Source organism: Podarcis filfolensis (assembly GCF_964270895.1).
Source record: "Podarcis filfolensis genome assembly, chromosome: 4".
In the NCBI taxonomy this organism is placed as follows: Eukaryota; Metazoa; Chordata; class Lepidosauria; order Squamata; family Lacertidae; genus Podarcis; species Podarcis filfolensis.
In genome coordinates, this window is record NC_139607.1 from 32,491,869 (window position 1) to 32,511,937 (window position 20,069).

Genomic DNA, 20,069 nt, shown 5'->3' on the forward strand with positions numbered 1-20,069 from the left:
TTTAAAGTGGGCATTTTCTTTTAAATCTCATGTCCCAACACCCTGGTACTTTTAAGATGTTTATGTTTTCAGATCATTCCAGTCTGATTGCTTCAGCTTCTATAAAAACATCCCCCCCCCTTTGAAACCGCATCCTCGCCTTGCAATAGTTCTGCCTTAGTTCCTGCTTATTTTCTAGAGACGTTTGTAACCTTTCTGAAATATGTGCAATGCCACCTCTTCCTTGTCCCGGTCTTCTCTTAAATGGTTTGTTGGCTTTGCTGTAGCTCTCCCACCTGGGCTCTTGAACGGGGTCATTTTTACCAATGGGTTCAATATCCTGCTTCTGCAACAAATCAATAACCTCAAGTGGGAGAGTCCAGTTCTAGCGTTGTTAATAGCTATGTGGCTTCCTTGTGGTTGGTGGTTGAGAGTTTGGTGTTTCCTTTAGGGACTAAGTAAACAAAAGTGAAAAGCCCAATAGTATCTTATTCCTGCATCTTGCAGTTATCGAGTGTTGTGGAACGCAACTCTGTGCTTCGTTTTTTCAAAGTATCTGAGAATAAATCCTGCAAGATCATGACTGGACTGTTGCCGTGTATTATACCTTCAACATTTCTCAAAACTGTACAGATCTTGTCTTTCTTTTTAAAACTGTGGAAGCACATAACTTTATTGTTTGTGGGGGGCCTGCATCACATAAGTATGCTGACAGTGCTCTGTGTACTCTCTTCATATCTTCTGGGGATAATTCCCAGGAAATTCTGTAATATTATCTCATTCTGCCCCTTCTTTAAACCTGCACACATGTAAATTAACATTTTGTTAAATGTTTTCCACTTCCTCAGGCTTAGACATAATGCCTTTATTTTCCTGAAGCAGCCCTTTATTTTTCTTGTTCTGGCTGCAAACTTAAATCCATGGTTACAGAAGCAGTTTCAGTGGCTTCATCCAGCTTTTCTGCTATTACACTTGCCTTTGCCTCCAGAGCTGCCATTCCTTCCTTCCAGGTTTCCATGATCATGGCTTATAAGGAGATGTGTTGTGCTTCAAACTCCTCCTGAATATGGCACCCATTCTTTCCTCCCTTTTAAAGCTGCATTTTCTGCTATTTTAGAAGGGACAGCTGCCATTTTGTATCCTTCTCCAACTATCGTTTGAGCCTCACATGGAGGGAAACCAGCTGTAAAGAAGAGTGGGAACAAAAGTGTTGGCAGGGAAGTGTTTGGAAGGAGGCAGATGTTTATTCTTAGAAGAGGGGTGCAGGTGGTGCTGTGGTCTAAAGCACTGAGCCTCTTAGGCTTGCCAATCGGAAGGTCGGTGGTTCGAATCCCCATGACAGGGTGAGCTCCTGTTGCTCTGTCCCCACTTCTGCCCACCTAGCAGTTCAAAAGCACACCAGTGCAAGTAAATAAATAGGTACCACTGCGGCGGAAAGCTAAATGGTGTTTCCGTGCGCTCTGGTTTCCGTCACGGTGTCCTGTCGCACCAGAAGCAGTTTAGTCATGCTGACCACATGACCTGGAAAGCTGTGGACAAATGCTGACTCCCTCGGCCTGAAAGCGAGATGAGCGCCACAACCCCATAGTCGCCATTGAGTGGACTTAACCATCCAGGGGTCCTTTACCTTTTTACCTTTACCTTTATTCTTAGAGAACTTTTGGAAGAAGCTTGAACTTTTCCTGATAACTTTTTGAAAATGCTTCAAGAATTGGGGTGTGTGTGTGTGTGTGTGTGTGTGTGTGTAGAGTTCAACTATCTAGCCAGGATTGTTGGCCTGAATTCTGCATTCTCTGACCGCCATTGCAAGGGACTGGTGTGCTGGCATAAGGGTGAGATAAAGGTTGTGCAATACAAAATCCAGTGCAAAAGTTGTGCTAGAAGCTGGTTGTGCAACTGGAAGTGTTGGTGCTACAGCAATTTGTTGTGCAACCAGCTATGAGAACCATGCTGGCTTCTTGCACAAGTCACTCCACCAGCACAACTGGTAAACTGCTGAAGAACTTAGTGCAACATTGAATTTCTCCCATTCTTTCCTATAGTTACTATATAAAGCTAAAAAACAAACAGAAAAGAAAGTAATTTTTTATATGGAAATATGAACCTTGACAGGAAGAACTAATAATGGTCATTATAATTTACTTGAAACCCTTTTCCAGACTGAACTGCAAATTCAATATATTTTATATTTTTCAAAAAGTTTTTTCTTAAGTATTTTTTTTTACAACATTTTTTTATATGTGTGTAGATTCGACCTAAGACTAGTCAGAGGGAATGTTATATTTCTGGGCTGAAAGCCACAAAGAAAATGAAGCAAGGAAGAAGCGGGAAGGACTTTTAAAGGGCATAAGGAACAATTACTGTTTTTCTTGTTGTTATATTTATTTCCTGTCTTTTATCCAAAAAGCTCAAGGTTGCTTCTATGGTTCTCCCCTTCCCTATTGGATCCTTGCAACAACTCTGTGAGGTAAATTAGGCTGAGAAATGGTGACTGGCCCAAGGTTCTCCTATGATATCATCAGTTAGATTCAGAACAAAATGACAAGAGCCCTCTTTTGGCATGAATATGTGGAGGACAAAAACTGGGGCAGGGGCACTTATGCAGCCGCCCCTGCCTCCCCACATGGACTGAGCATACACCCTCCTGCTTTAGTCTTCCAGCATTGAGAGGGAAGGTCTGAAGAGGGCTTGTGAGCATATTTAGCTGAACATATGTAACAGCTTTCTTGGAATCAGGGAGCCTGATAGTGGCTGGGTTCCCAGTCATGAGGAAACTTCTGAGTGTATCCAGCCAAATGTGCTTAGAAGTTCCCTTCAAACCATCATGTGAAGCTGGCATAGCTGTTGGGGGCAAGGCTTGCCTCTGTCCAAGGACCTTCTTCTACAATTTTTGCCTCTGCATCTTCAGACTGAACTCCTGAAGAGGACTTTTCTGTTTGTGTTGTTAGCGGATATCAGGTACCTGCTTGTTCTTGTACCTGTATTCTCTGAAATTCTAAACAATGAATCTGTTTTATCGTGTTATCTCCCATCCTGTCTCTGTGGCTCCTCTCATCTGCTTGTTTGCTTGACTGAATAGCCTCAGATTCAAAAAAATATACTTCCTTAATCTCATGCCAATGAAAAGCCAACAGAAATGTTTGTATTGGGTTCCAGTTTGAATGCGCTCACATTGATGGTAGACTTCCCCTTTAATCAAAAGCCCATCATCTTAGTTGAGAGATGACTATTAGAGTTACAGGAATGACAGAAATTTCCGAGAAACAGACCTGTATGCCTTTGCTTTAGTAGGAGACACAATAGAAGACATGGCTTTGTGTGCTGTTAGTATAAACTTGCAATTACACTTACTGAAGAAAAGAAGCAATACAGGGCACAGAAAGCTGTAAGCTGTTGTCAGGCTTCTGAAAACAGGTGCTGAGACAGGTCTAAAGCTTCCATCTGGAAGCCAGGCCTACACAAAGCATGCTATAATGATCCACTCCCAAAATGTGGAACACTTAAAAGTCTTGCCCACCCAAGCAAGAAACTGTCACAAAGCTCTCTTGTAAAGCTTTGTTTCCACGAGAATACATGATGGGCCTTGAGGGAAACGTCCTTGGACAGGAGTTTTGTCTCCTGCTTATGAATCTTTCTCGCAAAACCCTCATGGATATTTCATTCCACGTGAATATCTCCATGGGTGAAATAAAAAATGCACTGAAATTAGGATTTGAAATGCAAGTCTTTATTGTTGATGCTGCCGTAAGGATAGTAATGGGAGATGTATTCAAATCATTGGTTTGGCCATAGTTCTGCGTGCCCAGGAGGGCCTGGCAGGGGATGGGAAGGCTCTGAAGCAGCTCCAAAGAAGTTAATGACAACATTCAGCAAGTCTTTTGCCTTATTTTCTTCAATTTCGTATATGCAACTCTCCTAGGAAACTGCCCTATCAAAACAAGGTTCTGTAGCTTGCATGCTTTGTGTTAAAATGTGCACATCTACATCACTTTGATTATATTCTGTATCTCTGATTTGTATCTCATGTAGTCTTGCTTGCATGCTAAGAGATAACTGAAAACGGTGATTGCTGTTTTAACGGAAAAATTATTTGGATCCTTTGCAGAATGATGTGTTTAGGACCACATCATTTTTTTAAAAAATACATAGTGTTGGTATTGTTCAGTAGTTGCTGTAATAAGGCTTGTTTGGCTTATTTACATGTATCTAGCAGAGAGCTTATTTGAACCGAATCATTTGCAAGATCAGAACTAGGTTTGTCATATTTCACAAGAGAAAATTTGGACAAAAAGTCATCGAGCTTTTTTTTGCCAAAATTGTTGAACTTTTTATAGGAAATTTGCCAAAAAATTCAACACTTCCAAAATGGGCTGCCATATGCCCGACTTTTCCCAGACATTTAAACTGAATTCTGAAAATTCCGCCCAGGTGCTATTTTTGTAGAATCCCAGCAATGTCTGGAAAATTCCAGATGTATGGCAGCCCTAGTTGATCTGTTGCAGCAAAGACAAAAAAGTGTCTTGTGTCAGCTTAAAAACTATCTGTGTTATTAAGGCATAAAAGTCTGTGATCATCGGATGTATGAAGTGTTAATTCTGAGTTAAAGAGATAGGTGTGGCTTTGGAGTGACAGCTAACAGCGAGGTTAGAGGGATGCAGGAAGTAAAATGACGGTGATTATTACGTAACTAACAGTGGGAAAAACTGCAAATCAAAACTTGAATATTTGACTTTGCGTATGTATATTGTTCTCAATTTAAAGTACAGTACACTGTATTGTTTTATACCAATTCCCATCTTTCACTCCTCTTAAAAAAGTATCATTTTGTTACATTGAAAATATTTCCATTATTAACGACAAAGTGTTTGGAATTTGCAAACTCCAATCATTACATTAGCCCTCTGTCTGAAAAGCATTTTATAGTATCATGCATTCCAAGTACTCCATGCTGAGATAACAGTGACCCCAGCATTTTGCCTGCAGACTCGAAACAATTTCCTTCTACTACTGCAGTATATGTTAAGAAGCTGTTGCTGCTGCACTACTGGTTATTTAGCAGTCATCCGCATTCTATAATGAGTAGCTTTTACTTCCATCCAGACAAGAATTTAGGCCATTAAAAACCTTGTCTTCTTGAATGCCTTAGTGCCTCTCTGGTATTGTGCAGGACCATAGTCAGAGAGGAGAAAGCTACTGACCCTCAGCCTTGGGGCAGAGATAAAGCTTTTAAATCAAATTAAGTAAGCTCTCAAGATGTGTTAGCGTGACATGGCACAGCATCTGCCACTTCCAAAGCCCACAACGTTGAGCATCCTGCTGTGGAATTTCAGGAGTGGGGGCAGAAGTCAAACACTCTTGCAAGAACAACAGAACTGCTGTCAACTCTACCCAGAACATCTTTAGCATGGTTGATAAGAGATGTGCCATTTTTTTGCCACAAACATACAATGGGGAATGTGAGGCAACTGGGTCTGTAGAATGCTTCCCTCAAGCAGTACCTTTTCCCTCTGCTTTTCTGAGGTGCGCATTCATTGGTTTCCATTTCTGGTTCTGCTTAGTGCTTTCCCCTTTCCTCTGGGGTCTCTTCTTCCCTGAGTAATCCTAGACAGTCAGGGATCACACAGGGAATGTGATGACATCATAGCAACATTCAGATCTGGCTACGTGTTAACAACACTATGGACAATTGAAGCTGGCACTTTGCCCCTGGTATGAATTAGTGTGGGGAGGAAACGCACATATGCCAAGGGAACTATGCTGCATTGGCAAGACAGAGAGCATGGGCCTTGACAACAGAAATGCACTCTGCAGACGTTTTCAGTCACTGTTGAGGGACCTGAATGACTGGGTAAAGGGGGAGGCACTTTTTCCATTGGATGAAAAAAATAATGATGTGTCTCTCCCCTCCCAGTTTCAGCTCAGCTTTTAGGTACAACCACTGCAGGTAAACCAGTGTTTCCCACAACAACAACAATATAAAGTATGCATTGCATACACACCTGTGTAGTGGGAACTTGACCTGAACTGGGTACACATACATGTGTGTTCAAAGATGCAGGTACATTGTTCACACTTGATGTATTTGGTATGAGGAACACTGTTGCGCTAGCAGTGTGAAAGCCGCAGTAGCATAAACTGGGCTGCCCTTGAAAGAAACAGGGGGCGATGTGCCCATTGGGACTGCTGGGTTGACAAACAAACAAACAAACAAACAAACAAACAAGTAGGTGGAGCCAGAGCCAATGATAGGCAGAAGCATCTCCCGAGTACAGTGGTACCTTGGGTTAAGTACTTAATTCGTTCCAGAGGTCCGTTCTTAACCTGAAACTGTTCTTAACCTGAAGCACCACTTTAGCTAATGGGGCCTCCTGCTGCTGCTGCGCCGCCGGAGCACCATTTCTGTTCTCATCCTGAAGCAAAGTTCTTAACTTGAAGCACTATTTCTGGGTTAGTGGAGTCTGTAACCTGAAGCATATGTAACCCGAGGTACCACTGTAGCTGTAAGAAAGAAGGCAGCCAAGAGAGAGTTAACTTTAAGCAGAGGCTTGACAACCATATGTCAGGAGTGCTCTGATGGTGTTTCCTGCTTGGCGGGGGGTTGGACTCGATGGCCCTTGTGGTCTCTTCCAACTCTATGATTCTATGAGGGCAGAAAGGGCAAGTAGGTTGCTGTCCCACTAAACTCAAATGAATCAGCCTCCACTGATCAATCATTTGTTTTCCAAACACCACTTTGTCCCTAGCAGAAGATATTGTCTTCTAGAAAGGGAAACGGAACCCCTTCGTAGGTGAATAGCAAGCCAATAATTTGTAAATAAAGAAAACAGTCAAGAACTATAGACATTATTTTACCGTACAGTCCTTGCACATACAAGGCCTTATGCCCCCATCGTAAGCACATGTGAGAGCAATCTTCGTTTCTTATTTATTTATTTGAGAATTATATTGTGCCTTTGAATGTAAAACCTCCTAAGGCACACAATGGGGGGGGGAGTGAAAAACATTGATCTACATCAGAATGGCTGGTGGGGTGGCTATTCCCTACATAACACAAATGAAATGCTCTACTGGCAATGTTTGGAGATGGCTTTGATTTCACGGCTCCGACTGCATACAATAATTGGGTAACGACACCATTTTCCTTCAGCCCGCATTTGGCTGGAGATCATAAGATTGATTTGCTTATTTTGCCGCCTTCTAGAAGCTGGAGCTTGGTCATGCAGCTGAACTATCAGAAGCTGTCTGCTATGCTATGCTTTCTCTTGTTCATCACCAGTCACTGACTGTGCCACACTGGTTTACGGGGGTTTACTATCACCGCTGGAAACTCCAGCTTTGAATAGGATTAGTAGTGCGTGCCTGTCATATTTCAACATGGATGCTGTTCCACAAAAACAGGGGCAGCCATTATGCATAGTACTATACAAAATAACCTGATAACATTTATTTTTATAAATCTCTTATATTTTAATTTGATACTTAGATTTACATATTTGGTAGAAAGTGTATGCAAACTTTAGTTCCCTCCCTCCCCAGCCCTGATTTACAGCTTTTTTAAGAATGAGGGTTGACACCAGCCCCTAAAAAACGGGATTGCCCTGTTTTGAGACAAAAATGTCTCCTGTCCCCTTTGGACTTCAGACAGGACGCCTCCCCCCCCCCCCCCGTATTTGAGTTCGGCCAGCCAAAATTGTGGTTGCATCACTGTTGGTGCAGCTGACAAGGAGCCCAGCCTGGCGTGAGCGACAATAGAAAAAAGGGAAAAGGAGAGACCTCCTCAGCTGCCAGCTACTGATTTAACATTGTGCAAGTCCGCTCTCACTTGACTCCCTCTGCCACTCTGATCTGACCTCTCCTCCTCCCTCCTCCATGCTCGAGCCTCTTCTGACACCAGCATGGGCAAGAGGCTAGAGCTGTAGCTCAAGTCTCCCATGGGAGCTGGCCCCTGCCTGTCTATGTGAGTTAAGGGGAAGAGTGGGGCCAGGGTGGTGAGGGAGTTGGGAGGCCAAATTTGGGAAACTCGTCTCTACAAGGGGGCAGGATTTGGTGGGCCCCCCAATCCCTACCCCCGACCTGTCCCATATTTTGGCTGACCAAAGGTGGCAACTGTTGTGTACTGAAGTTCTCACTCTGTAGATAGATACTGTAGATAGTTTTCACTCAGGTCCACATATGCAAATAAGGAATTGAAAGTGACGTTCAGTGATTGGATAGTAACAGAAAGTTGTTACTGTTGTTTTGTAGTTGAGCTCTATATAAGCAGGTTGGCTGAACCCTTCAGTTCAGTTCTGTTCTGGCCTGTGAATAAACAAGAGCTGTCTGAAGAATCGCTGTGTTGTCTGATATGTTCACCCACAACTTAACAACAACCTTATTTAGAACCAACACTTGTGGTTAAACCTACATCAAAGTAACATGATTTTGGATGCTGGACTCCACCCAATTGAGCTCCCATACTTTATTGTTCTTTGGAAGTCACTGCCCTGTTGTCATGCTTACAAGAGCTCCAGTCTATTTAAAACTGCCCTGTATAGTTTCAGTTTCTAAAGATGTGGCTTCAAAATCATCCTCTTTCAATGCTCAGCCATTAGGGCCCTTTTAAAAAGCGAGATTTATAGTGACAATAAGTCGGCAAGCGTAGCAGGAGAGCGCACAAAGGAAAAAACAATAGCAGCCGAAATAACCGATTCTGGCTGCTTCCCCTAGAGAGATAATTATGCAGCCACTGTCAACGCGCAGTTCAGAATCAATTTTCAGATTCATTCCAGATCAAATGTTGCATCCAAAAATAAATATTCCACTATAAATATTAACATCAATGAGCAAGAGGAAGGAAGGAAGGGGGACAGAAAGTACTGGAGATCCAGGAAAACTGAGGAGGGGGCTACTATTGCAAGCCAAGTCTGCATTGTAAAAGTCACATTGGATGTGCGAATCGCACCAGTAGTGGTACTCAGGCCAAAATATGTCAAATTGGAATACTGTTCCAATTTGGCAATGTTATTACCATTTGAAATGCTTATTCCCCCACTCCCTGCAGGCAACTTCATATCCATCCAATAAGTGTTCCATGTTACAAGAGTAGGAATTGTGTATTCTTCTTCCCCAATGTTTGTTTCCCTATACTGTAATGGTTTAAAACAGGAATTGTTAATTTGTTAATAAATTAGACATTTGGGAACATTGTTATAGCCTCGTTTTGCCTCATAGCCATAATCCTTTCACCTTAAGGTGCTCACTTCACTTATTTATTATTGTGGGGTGGGGGGAGGGGAAGAATACCATGAATGCAAAAACCAAGGGATCTGGCTGTTATATATTGTGGCTATTACACATTGCACCCCCTCTTTATGTCCCTTGAATATCCTTTAAAATAAAATAAAAATTGCAGCTGGTACGAATAACTCTTTCGAGAAATATCAAATTAGTACCAAAAACTTGTTTTCCTGAATTACAGTTGTAGTATTATTAGTTATATGGACGTAAAATCATAAGGAAGCTAAGAGAGTATGATGAAGTTTGAACATCCTCTCTCTTTTCCTTACATTGTGCAAGATAACACAGGCTGCATTGTTAAAATACTTCAAAATCACATAATGAAACACGAACCCCTAGGCTGAAAGCAGCACCATTTTTTTCTCTTAGAGATTCTGCGCTGCTTATTTAGGAGTGATGCAATTACCTTCCTACAGCTTGAAGTTTTATACAGCTCTTATAGCAATTAATTAAACGGCCTCGGCCCAGTATACCTGAAGGAGCATCTCCACCCCCATCATTCTGCCCGGACGCTGAGGTCCAGCGCCGAGGGCCTTCTGGCGGTTCCCTCATTGCGAGAAGCAAAGCTACAGGGAACCAGGCAGAGGGCCTTCTCGGTAGTGGCGCCCGCCCTGTGGAACGCCCTTCCAGCAGATGTCAAAGCGATAAAGAACTACCTGACATTCAGAAGACATCTTAAGGCAGCCCTGTTCAGGGAAGTTTTTAACGTGTGATATTTTACTGTATTTTTGGTTTCTATGGAAGCCGCCCAGAGTGGCTGGGGAGGCCCAGCCAGATGGGCGGGGTATAAATAATAAATTATTATTATTATTATTATTATTATTATTATTATTATTATTATTATTATCAATTCTCCTAATTTGCTCAATAAGGCTCTTCTTGATATATATCCTCCTTCCAGCATTTAAATCAGGCCTGTACAATGTTTGCTCCCACCCTGTCCTAAGCCAAATATAGCCCCCAGCCATATATTCTGACAATGCCTATGCCTTCGCAACCCCAGGCAGACAGAAAACCCAAGAGGCGTACCAGCTGTGGGTGGACTACTGAATATGACTGGTGGGTAGCAGCAGCTAGCCTGGCATCTTATCAACACTGAGGTTGGCACAATAAGGCCACCATTGCTTGTAGGGAACTACTTGCCATCTTTGGTCTTTCTTGTGCACAGGCTCAAATAAAGCTATGAAAGTCACGCAGTCACTCTCAGGTGGGCACAGCAGTGGTGCCATGACCAGAGTGATGGAAGGAAGAGGAGGAGGAGGAGGAAGAGGAGGAGGAGGAGGAGGAGGAGGAGGAGGAGGAAATGAAGAAGACGAAGACGAAGAAGAAGAAGAAAGAAGAAGAATCCCCAGGCCAACCAACCTGGCTGGTTCTGAAGCAACAGTAGTCACCCATCAGCACCAGGCTCGAAGTCCTGCCCTCCCCAGCTGCTCTCCCCCCACAGAAAGCTAGTTGCAGCTCATCTGCTGCTGATCTCAAGTTGGCATGTCAATAGCACACAGCAGGCAGGGGGAACATGATATCCCAGGCACCTGGTCCCTTTCTTCAGAGGCCACCCTGCTAATATGCTTGTGTTATTATATGGCAGAGTAGGAACCTACAGGAGATAGAACTCATTGAGCTACCTGATACTGAGTCAAACCATTGGTCCATCAAGGTCAGTATTGTGTATAGTAGAATCCAAACTTGTGGCCCTGCAGATATTGTTGGAGAACCATCCTGGTTAATGGTCAGGGATAACAGTGCCTACTCCTTCTCAGCAGCTTCCCAAGATTGTAGACAGGAGTCTCTCCTAGTCCTACCTGGAGAGGCCTGAGATCTTCTGCATTCAAAGCAAATACTCTATGGCTGAGCTACTGCCTGGGACCTACAAAAAATGGAGCCAGCTCTGGTTACAATCCATGGAGGCTTGACATATATATTTCCCTATGCTATATTGAAAGCTACACGGATTTTAGAAACCCCCACTCCTGTTTAGTGAATCCTTATACTGATTGACTGTTTCAGAGCAAAAGAAAAATTACAATCAATTTTGTAACAGGCATGCAAGTCTCATATAGGCAACCTCACATGACAATCGCATGCACCGCTGTTTTGTCATATAAATAGGGTGCACACAAGCTCAGAAGTCGCAGCCTGTTGTGCAATTTGGAGAAGACATGTGCTGATCTGCTCACCATTTGAATGTTAATGGAATTGCCTTCTGCACAGGAATTTTGAAATGCTTGGAGGCTCATCACAGCCATTCGCTGATGAATGGCTCTGTGAAATTGACTGTTTCCCAGTCTCCGCTTCCCATCTATAAGATATAGTAGTCACTACCTTGCAGGCTAAATGAGTAATGAAATATGGAAACATTATGATAGTTCCCGAGGCCTAGGAATAAGAAAGGGTATACATTTACAAGAGCATTTTCCATTACAGTTGAAAACTGGTGCTGAATTTCCATAAAGGGAGAGATTTGTGTCTAAACACTCTGCCCGAAAACCTTCTCTCTCTATCTGCCACTATACAAGATCCCCTTTTGGTCACCATGCATATCCTCAGTCTTTGGATGTATCACACTAACCCATTTGTAGCACAAATATGTAGTTTTCCTCAGCCTGGAATCTTCCATGTTTGTCTTTAATAAGCTGCTTTCATTTGATTGATTCTAAATTCTGCTGTCCGCAAAGGTGGGGGCAGTTACTTGGTATGCATTTAGAAACCCTCCCCAATTAGGATATCCACACATTTTCCTCCATGCACATGTTCGAGGTGAATGGTGGTGCTTGCAATCTGGGTATATATCCACCCACAGTGTCACTGGGCAGGTGCAGATACTGCCCCCATTGCTGGGACTGCCTACATCTGTTTTCACCCATTTTCGCATGGACACACTATGGGGCTGTCTAGAATAAACCTATAATGAGCTTTTATTTTCAGAAAGAAACCAGTTGCTCAAAAAGTGTTTTTCAGAGCAAAAATATGCAACAGATCTAGAATGTGTGAGGACTAGGTGGGGAGGGGGGAAATACCAAGCTCTCAGTCTCCATTGATGTTAGAATAAAATGTGTGCAGGGCTGAATCCTGACACTAGCAAGAGATTCTGGAGCTGAGCTTTGGAATTAAGCCCTGCTTATCGAGTAAGATTTCAAGTCTATGAATATTAATCTCCAGACTCAATTTCTCACATGCTCTTTTTGCCAGATGCTTATCCCAATTCCGAAGTGATCTATGTGTGGACTCACAGCCCAGCTGCATCCGTGGTAGTAGCAGAAGACGGTTCAAGGCTCAACCAGTATCACTTGATGGGGCAAACTGTCGGTTCTGAGAACATCAGTACCAGTACAGGTGAGGAGGGAGAAGGGATGCTGTTTTTGGCAACTCATGTGTTTATTTTTGCAAACGGTTTAGATTCCTGAACATCAAAACATCTAAGTAACACATCACAGAAGCATTAGAATATCAGAATGAAACAAGAGTCAGGCAGATTCAAAATGCTGGTTGTGGACAAATTCAAAAACAATACCAAGCTAGAAAATAATCAGGTTTTTTTCCTATCTTGGTATTGCACCATTAAAAAAACACACGGTGCAACGACACTGAAAGCCAACTGACCCACTTAGCCATGGGATACTGTCAGCAGTTGTGGACTGTTGTGGTCTAACAGTGGTGTGGAGTGAGAGCTGGTCTCTCAGGTTACCTGGTCTTGAGATGCAGAGGATGTTACTGCATATACCAAAAATAAAACATTGAGCTTGGCCTGGTAGCATATTGGCAGCCACTGCAATTCCCTGAACAAAGGTGTTACATGATAATAGTAGTCTTTTCCACATAGCAATCTAGCAGCTGCATTCAGCACCAGCTGCAGCTTCAGGATCAACTTCAAGGGCAGACTGAAGTGCATTGAAATAATCAAGTATTGAGGGTACCAAGGCATGAACCACTGTACCTAAATTATATGATTGGCTGTGGGTGGCACCTCAGCCAAAGCTGGTAGAAAGCACTCCTAGCACTGAAGCCACCTGGACCTCCGATGTTTTAGTCAATGTGGAAAATGAGAAGCTTACTTCTGGAAATTTCAGGCACATTTTTAAGGTCCCTCTTTTGTTCTCACAGTGAGTGTGGATTAAATAATTGGTCTCCCTTGCCCGTGATATTTATGTATCATTGCATCTGTATTCCAGCGTTGCTCCAAGGAGCTCAAGCATTCTCCCCCTCACCATTAATTTTTCACAACAACCCTGTGAGGTGGGTTAGGCTGAGAGGATGTGACGGGCCCCCAAGGTCACTCAGCAAGCTTCATGGCTAACTGGGCATTAGAACCCAGCATTCTAACCACCGCACACTGCTGCCTTGTTCGGGTGTGGGTTGGAAAAGGCGGCAATACTTGCTCAAGCATGCATATATACCATTTGCTTGAGCAGAACCCACTGAAAAGCCTAGTGACAGGAATAGGGAACTGCAGCTCTTCCCATTTTGGTGGACAACAGCTTCCATCATCCCAGACTCCCAGCCCCATGTTGTCTGGGGCTGATGAGAGTCAAGAGTTCAACAGCCTCTAGAGAGAACTACATGTTCCCCATCCCTGCAGGAGGAGAAGCTGATACAGAAACTCTTGACCTGTGATGCCTCGTTCCCCCATGCAAGTCACCACTGGATACTGCAGTGCTCAAGTGAGAACACTGCATGTGTGCACCAACAATTCAGTGGCTTTAATGACTGTGAGCATGCAGTCAGGTTGTGGTATGCCCAATTCATGCTCGGACAGCGTCCAGGATCCAAAATGCCACATGCATTTTCAGCCTTTCTCTACCATATAGGTGTGACACAAGTGTGTCATGCAAAGACTCCCCGATTTTGCATGCTTTTTCTTGTGTTCGATTTGGGCCATCACACATCTAGGCTGATGAATGTGCTGCTTAGCCTACACCACACACTCTTTTAGGTGTGTGGAGGAGGATTCCAATCTACCGTCCGTGCCTGGCTACACATGTGCATGAGACCGTAGTGATTCTCATTTAATTAATACAGAGTGAAAAGGTATGAAAAGCTTGGGTATGTACGCAAAGGCAGCTATAGGTATTGTGGTGATAAAGGAGCTTAGTCTATGGGACTATGTTCAGTGGGGGGAAACACAGAGATGGGGAACCTGTGGCCTGCCAGATACTGTTGAACTACAGTTCCCACGGGCCCTATCAGCTGAAGCTGATGAGAGTTGAGGTTCAGCAACATCCAAAGGGCCCCACAGTTCCCCACTCCTGCTCTAAAAGTGACAGCAACCTAGCAATCCAAAGGAAATGCTATTCTTTGTCCATGTCCTGAATACGGGACACACCTAGCAAGCAGCATAAATCAATCCTCGAATACCTCTTGAACTTGCCATATTTTCCACCCTGTCTCTAACAGCTGCATGAGCACAAATCCAAGAGGCACATCTCTACAACCAGGGGAAAGCTGCACCTGTTGGATGGATGGCTGCCTTCGTGCAGCTGCTCCACCAAGGCCAAATCTTCTGCGGCAACAGCAGCAGCATAGTCCGACACTTGGGCGCTAAGGAAAGGAAGGCCCTTGAGGGGAACCGGGGACGAGGCGCCCGCAGCTTCCCCCGCGTTTTGCAGAGGCTGCTTTCGCTCGTGCCGGCTTATTCCCCTCCTGCAGGAGGCGAACAACCGCCTACGCGTTTTGATCTCTCCCTCTCTCTCTCTCTCTCGAGCTTTAAAATGATTTGTTTGATGAAACGCATTTGGAGGCGGGCGGGGTAGAGAGGGGGGGGAGGAAGTGGCAGCTGTTGCCTGGCTTTGCAGCGTGTCCGAAGGACCACGTGGCTGCAAAGGAGGCGCTAACCCGAAGGATTCTCCCATTTCCTCCCTAACTGGAAGTGGAGGCGCCAGATGTGGCAGCATTAGGGAACTAAAGAAGCTTTAATCCCGCGCCCAGCCACCCACGTGAGACCCCCCCTCCCCCGCTCCAGGCCTGGCTCGGGGTTCTATGTCAGGGCAATCCTGGCCGGCGATTGGCTGCAGCGCGTTCGGAGGGGGCGGAGGAGGGAGGGCCGCGGCCCCGGACCGAGGTCCGGGAGTCACATGGGGGCGACAGACAGAGGGGCTGCAACAGGTTACATAACGGCCTCGCCTTCGCTGCTGGGAACGAGGCGGGGAAGGCGTTGTGCGGTAATTAGAAACTAAGCACCGCGCCCGGGGCGGAGGGAGCGAGGGGGCCGCACGCTGCGCCCATCGGGGGAGACGCCGCCGAAGGAAACGCGGGGCTCCTTTGTCCCCGGGGTGGTGGCGCAGACCTCCGAAGGAAAACCAGCAGGGTCCCCCGGGGGTGGGGCGGAGGAGCTGCCTCTTCGATCAGGGGAAGGGCTATTTTTAAGGGATCCCTTCATGCAGACAAAGGCAGACACGGGGCTAATGGGAAGGAGAAGCGATGGCACAGCTCCAAGCTGCCTCGTTCGCATCAGCAAAGGCGTCCGCAGCTCTTCCCAAGCGGCGACCCGTCGAGAGCCCAGCGGGCTGCTTTTGAAATCCAAAGGGCGACAGTAAGGGGGGGGGAGGCAAGGAGGAAGGGGCGGCGGCGGAACGGAACTTCGCGCGGAGCGCCACAAACCTGGCAATTGTCTGATCAAAGCTAAGCTCGCACCGATTCCCCCCAAACCTCACATCCAGAGCTCCACAAAATAAGCGCGCACCGATCCACAAGTCAAAAAGCTTTCGTTTTGTTTGGGGCAGGGGAGGAGGGATGGTGGAAGTTAGAGGAGCACCTGCACGATGAAACCAGGGCGGGCAGGTAGCAGCAGCAGCAGCAGGCGGCCGAGTTTCTTACCAGTTCACCATCATCGCGGCATTGTTCTCTGCGATGAAAGGCAGCTCCCCTCTCGCCTTCAGAATCGCCAGGAGGAAGATCCAGAGCGCGTGCCGAGGCATCTCCTAGGGTCGTGCGCGGCTCCTCGGAGCAAAACCACAATCCCAAGCGAGCGGTGGGCGCTCCAGGGTGCCAGGGGACTCAACTCGGCCACTACTCTGCAGGGCACTTGCGAAGGGGGGCAAACAGCTTCAGCCTCAAGGAAGCAGCAAGATTCGTAGCAGAAATCAAAATGTTAGTGCCCCGGGGGCACCGCCTCCCTTAAGGTTTGCAAAGGTTTAAGCAAATAAAATGTTGGTTTTCAACATCAATAGGTTTGCTTGTTTTCCTTTCTTTCTCCCCCTCCCCGTCTTCTGCTTTCTTTCCCCCCTTGCTAACGTCCCAGGTTACATCTGTGCGGGCTGGGTTGTGATTGCAGGGTGGATCACAAAGAGCAGGACACAGATTGTAACCAGGGATTAGCAAAATACAAAAATCCGATTTTACACAGGGGAAGCATCAGTCAGCTATGGATTTTCTGGGCTTCATCAAGCTCGCAGGAGGCTTGTAATCGGGGTTACTTGTGAACGGATTTCCAAGATGTTCTGTCCTTCCACAGAGCTGTGGGATCTGAAAATAACAAGCATAGACCCGTGAAAGAATTTCACAGTTTGCGTATTTTGCTCCTGCCTCGTTTCCCCCCTTTGCAATTGCTTCTTAAAAAGAAAAAAACAACAACACCCCCCCACACACACAGCACCACACAACCTATAAATAATATGCCATTTTAATTTTAGACCATGCAACAATTGGTGAGAAGGTGGAGGTTCAGGGTGATGTGAAGCAGATGTGCTCACAGCGAGGGCTGCTTCTGGTCTTCACTGGGGACTGAAATCAGATTGGTCCAAAATCCAAAACCACATCATGCATGGATACTGCCTGCAATATGCTTGTTGGAAATCAAAGGAGCCAGTGTGGTGCGGTGGTCAGAGTGTTGGATTAAGACCCGGGAGATGGGGATTCGAATCCCCACATAGCCGTGAAGTTCGTTGGTGATCTTAAGCCGATTGCTCACTCTCCGTTTACCTACATTGCAGGGTGGTTGTGAGGATAAAATGGGGGTGGGGAGAACTATGCATGCTACCTTGGCCTCCTTGGAGGAAGGACAAAGAAATAATGTGTTGCTTTCAGTGGGGTGAGCATGATGCAGAGGGCTGCTTCTGCATGTGGGTCACCTTACTTGGGATAGGGTGCCAGGCTCCATGGGACCAGCTTTTGGGACAGCCACTGCAGGTCTTTGCTAGGAAGCACCAATCTCAAGAAGAGATTCTGCAGTGGATCTCAGATGGAAAGACCTGGACTCAAAGGATGCAGAACTTGCCAGTTTTGGGAAGCCAGATGTTGTTTTTTGAGAAAAAGGATGACACTTTCCTATACATTTCTTGCTCTCACTTTGACCCATTCGATGCCTGCTTACCCCTAAATGAGACCCTAACTAAGTTTTAGTGGGTGACTTGATTTATTTATTTTAAACCAGACTATGTTATAGATCCAGCATATTCAGCTTTTAGCCAAGGTTTCTCATCGCAGCAAAAATATACATCTCACCTCGAGTGAATCCTGTTGCAAGATCCATACCACATACAATCTCTCTACAGTCTGGAGCTCCTTAAGTGTGCTTGGTAGGAATTACTATGTTCTTTCAGAGCTGAACAACTTCATGTATTCAGCAGGTGCAAAAATTGGTAGCATATTAGTCCTTTATGCAAACTATGGCATCTCCTTTCTACTGGTGCACATAGATCCACATATTTATGGATTATTAGAATCAAAGGAAAATTCTGTGTTAAGCTGTGTAGTGGATTGCATAGAGTAAATTTGCATAGAATTTAGCCCTGGTGAAGTCGTCACTAAAGCTACAAGGAGACAGTAATTTGGGACACAGCAATTGTCTGCAGTCTGTAGATCACCGTGCTATACAATTGTAAGAGGTAGGAACTCTCCATGGAAATGATACAGACCTTACCCCTTGAGACCAGGTCCTCCAGTGGAAGCCATAGTAATGTTTCCATGTGACAATAGCTATACTGCTGCCTTTGCCAACCTGGTGCCCTCCAGATGTTTCAGATCACAATCATAGGAGCCTACTCCTAGGTCCCTTCAGCAGTCCCAATAAAATTGCCATTCAATTGATCACATCTTGTGATCAATTATGTTGGGTGGGGCTTACCTGCCTACCTATCTATTTTGTTCAAGTTGGCACCTCTAATGGGCATTGTAATCTAAAACTTCTTGAGGGCACTAGATGGACAAAGACTAATTGATCCTCCACAACAATGGGAGAGAATCCTTGTCAGTGCTAATTGTCACTGAAAATGTGTGGCAGAGGCATGAGGATTCCTCCATAAGTTGTGCAGTGCTCCAAAATAAATGCTCTACACATTAGCTGCTCCACAAATAAACTCTTATGGGGAAGCATTTTCCAGCAGCATCCATGTGGGGCCACAACATGGATTGAGTGGGACCATGGAAAGTCACTTTTCTTCACCAACAACTGGGTATGTAGGCAGGGTACTAGCACAAGTTGAAACATCATGAACGAAGTCTACGAAGCTTGGGTACCAGAGATTATCTCAGCTTAGAAATAAGCTTCAAGCGGATGGGTCTTGCTTGGCTCTGTCCTCACCTTACTTTATACCACAACCTGCCCCCCTCCCAGACCTGGGAACTGTAGTTAAGGGTGCTGGGGATTGTAATTCTCCTGGGGGTAAACATTTCTGAGGATTCTTTGGAGTGGAGCATTTTAAATGTATGGTGTGTATGCTTTTGTTCCCAGCCAGTGGCTTATGAGTACAAAAAGAAGTCCTCAGTTCATTTCTTTTGTTTGAACCATCCAATATTGTCATATGGAAGAACTGCTAGACAGAAGACAGCTGTTTGCGAACCGGTGCTCTGGCCTTTGTTGATAACTTATGTGTGTTGTTTTCTCCTCTTCTGCCACCTTAGGTGAATATACTATAATGAGAGCACACTTTCACCTGAAAAGAAAGATTGGCTATTTCGTCATCCAGACGTACCTTCCTTGTATTATGACGGTGATCTTATCCCAAGTATCATTTTGGTTAAACAGAGAATCTGTCCCTGCTAGAACAGTCTTTGGCAAGTATTTCACTTCTCTCTGGTGTTTTTTTTAAGTGACCTTTACTCTAAGGCAGGGGAAGGAGAACCCTAATCAGGTGTCCTGGTGACCTAACCACCATTCACCATTGGGTAGGAGGCAATGCTTAACTCTTCCCCTGCCAACCAGTTCCCCCCTGTGCATGCCTCTGTCTCAGGCAGTTCCTTGCCTTTTCTCTCCACCCCCTCAGCCCCACAAGCAGGGTCTGAAGGAAGTGGGGGCCACAGCCCTATATGCAGCTTCAATCACAGAAGCAAGGAAATGTAACATTAGAGTCCGCCATTGGACAGGAAGCTGCATTCCTACATCTCAGCCAGCGTGCAGCGGGCACAGTTATTCCTGAAGCCAAACACTATGTGTCCCTTTTATCATAGCCTGCCTGATTGAAGTAGTGGCCACTCACTTTGTATGGATTTTGACCATGCCAGGGGAACCTCACTGCCAGAACCACCCAGATCATGTAGGCCAATGATCACCAACCACTTTGGACTTGTTGGCATATATGTAAAATGGAGAAACTCTTGTTAACACCACACACACACACCCTGATGCCAAGCACACATCACAACCTGTTCTACAGGCTGCAATTGAATGCTTCCTTCAATCCTGCTTTCAGCATGGAGAGGGCACCCTGGGGATACCCTGGAAGGTCTCTGCAGGCATATGTCTGCCGCTGATCCACATGCTGTTAGTATCCAGTTTTAGGTCTTCATTCCATATTATGACTTCTATTTTCCTCCCTCAGTATTGCACGTTTCTAGATTTGATATATGGGGCGCTCGCACTGCATCAGGCTTTGCAATTTCCA

The 20,069-nt window shown here is 45.2% G+C and overlaps 2 protein-coding genes across 4 annotated transcripts in view; one reads left to right on the forward strand and one right to left on the reverse strand.

Moving 5' to 3' along the window:
* The window catches only part of GABRB3 (gamma-aminobutyric acid type A receptor subunit beta3), a 201,900-nt gene extending 185,500 nt beyond the window's left edge, over nucleotides 1-16,400 (reverse strand). The window contains exon 1 of the mRNA XM_083610777.1: nucleotides 16,066-16,400. Coding sequence (XP_083466903.1) covers nucleotides 16,066-16,166 — 101 coding nt within the window. The 5' untranslated portion in view covers nucleotides 16,167-16,400. The remainder of the gene's footprint in view (nucleotides 1-16,065) is intronic.
* The window catches only part of GABRA5 (gamma-aminobutyric acid type A receptor subunit alpha5), a 74,036-nt gene that overhangs the window by 46,005 nt on the left and 7,962 nt on the right, over nucleotides 1-20,069 (forward strand). For all 3 annotated transcript variants that reach the window (XM_083610821.1, XM_083610822.1, XM_083610823.1), the window contains exons 7-8: nucleotides 12,445-12,588; nucleotides 19,090-19,242. In XM_083610821.1, the coding sequence (XP_083466947.1) occupies nucleotides 12,445-12,588; nucleotides 19,090-19,242 (297 nt within the window). The remainder of the gene's footprint in view (nucleotides 1-12,444; nucleotides 12,589-19,089; nucleotides 19,243-20,069) is intronic.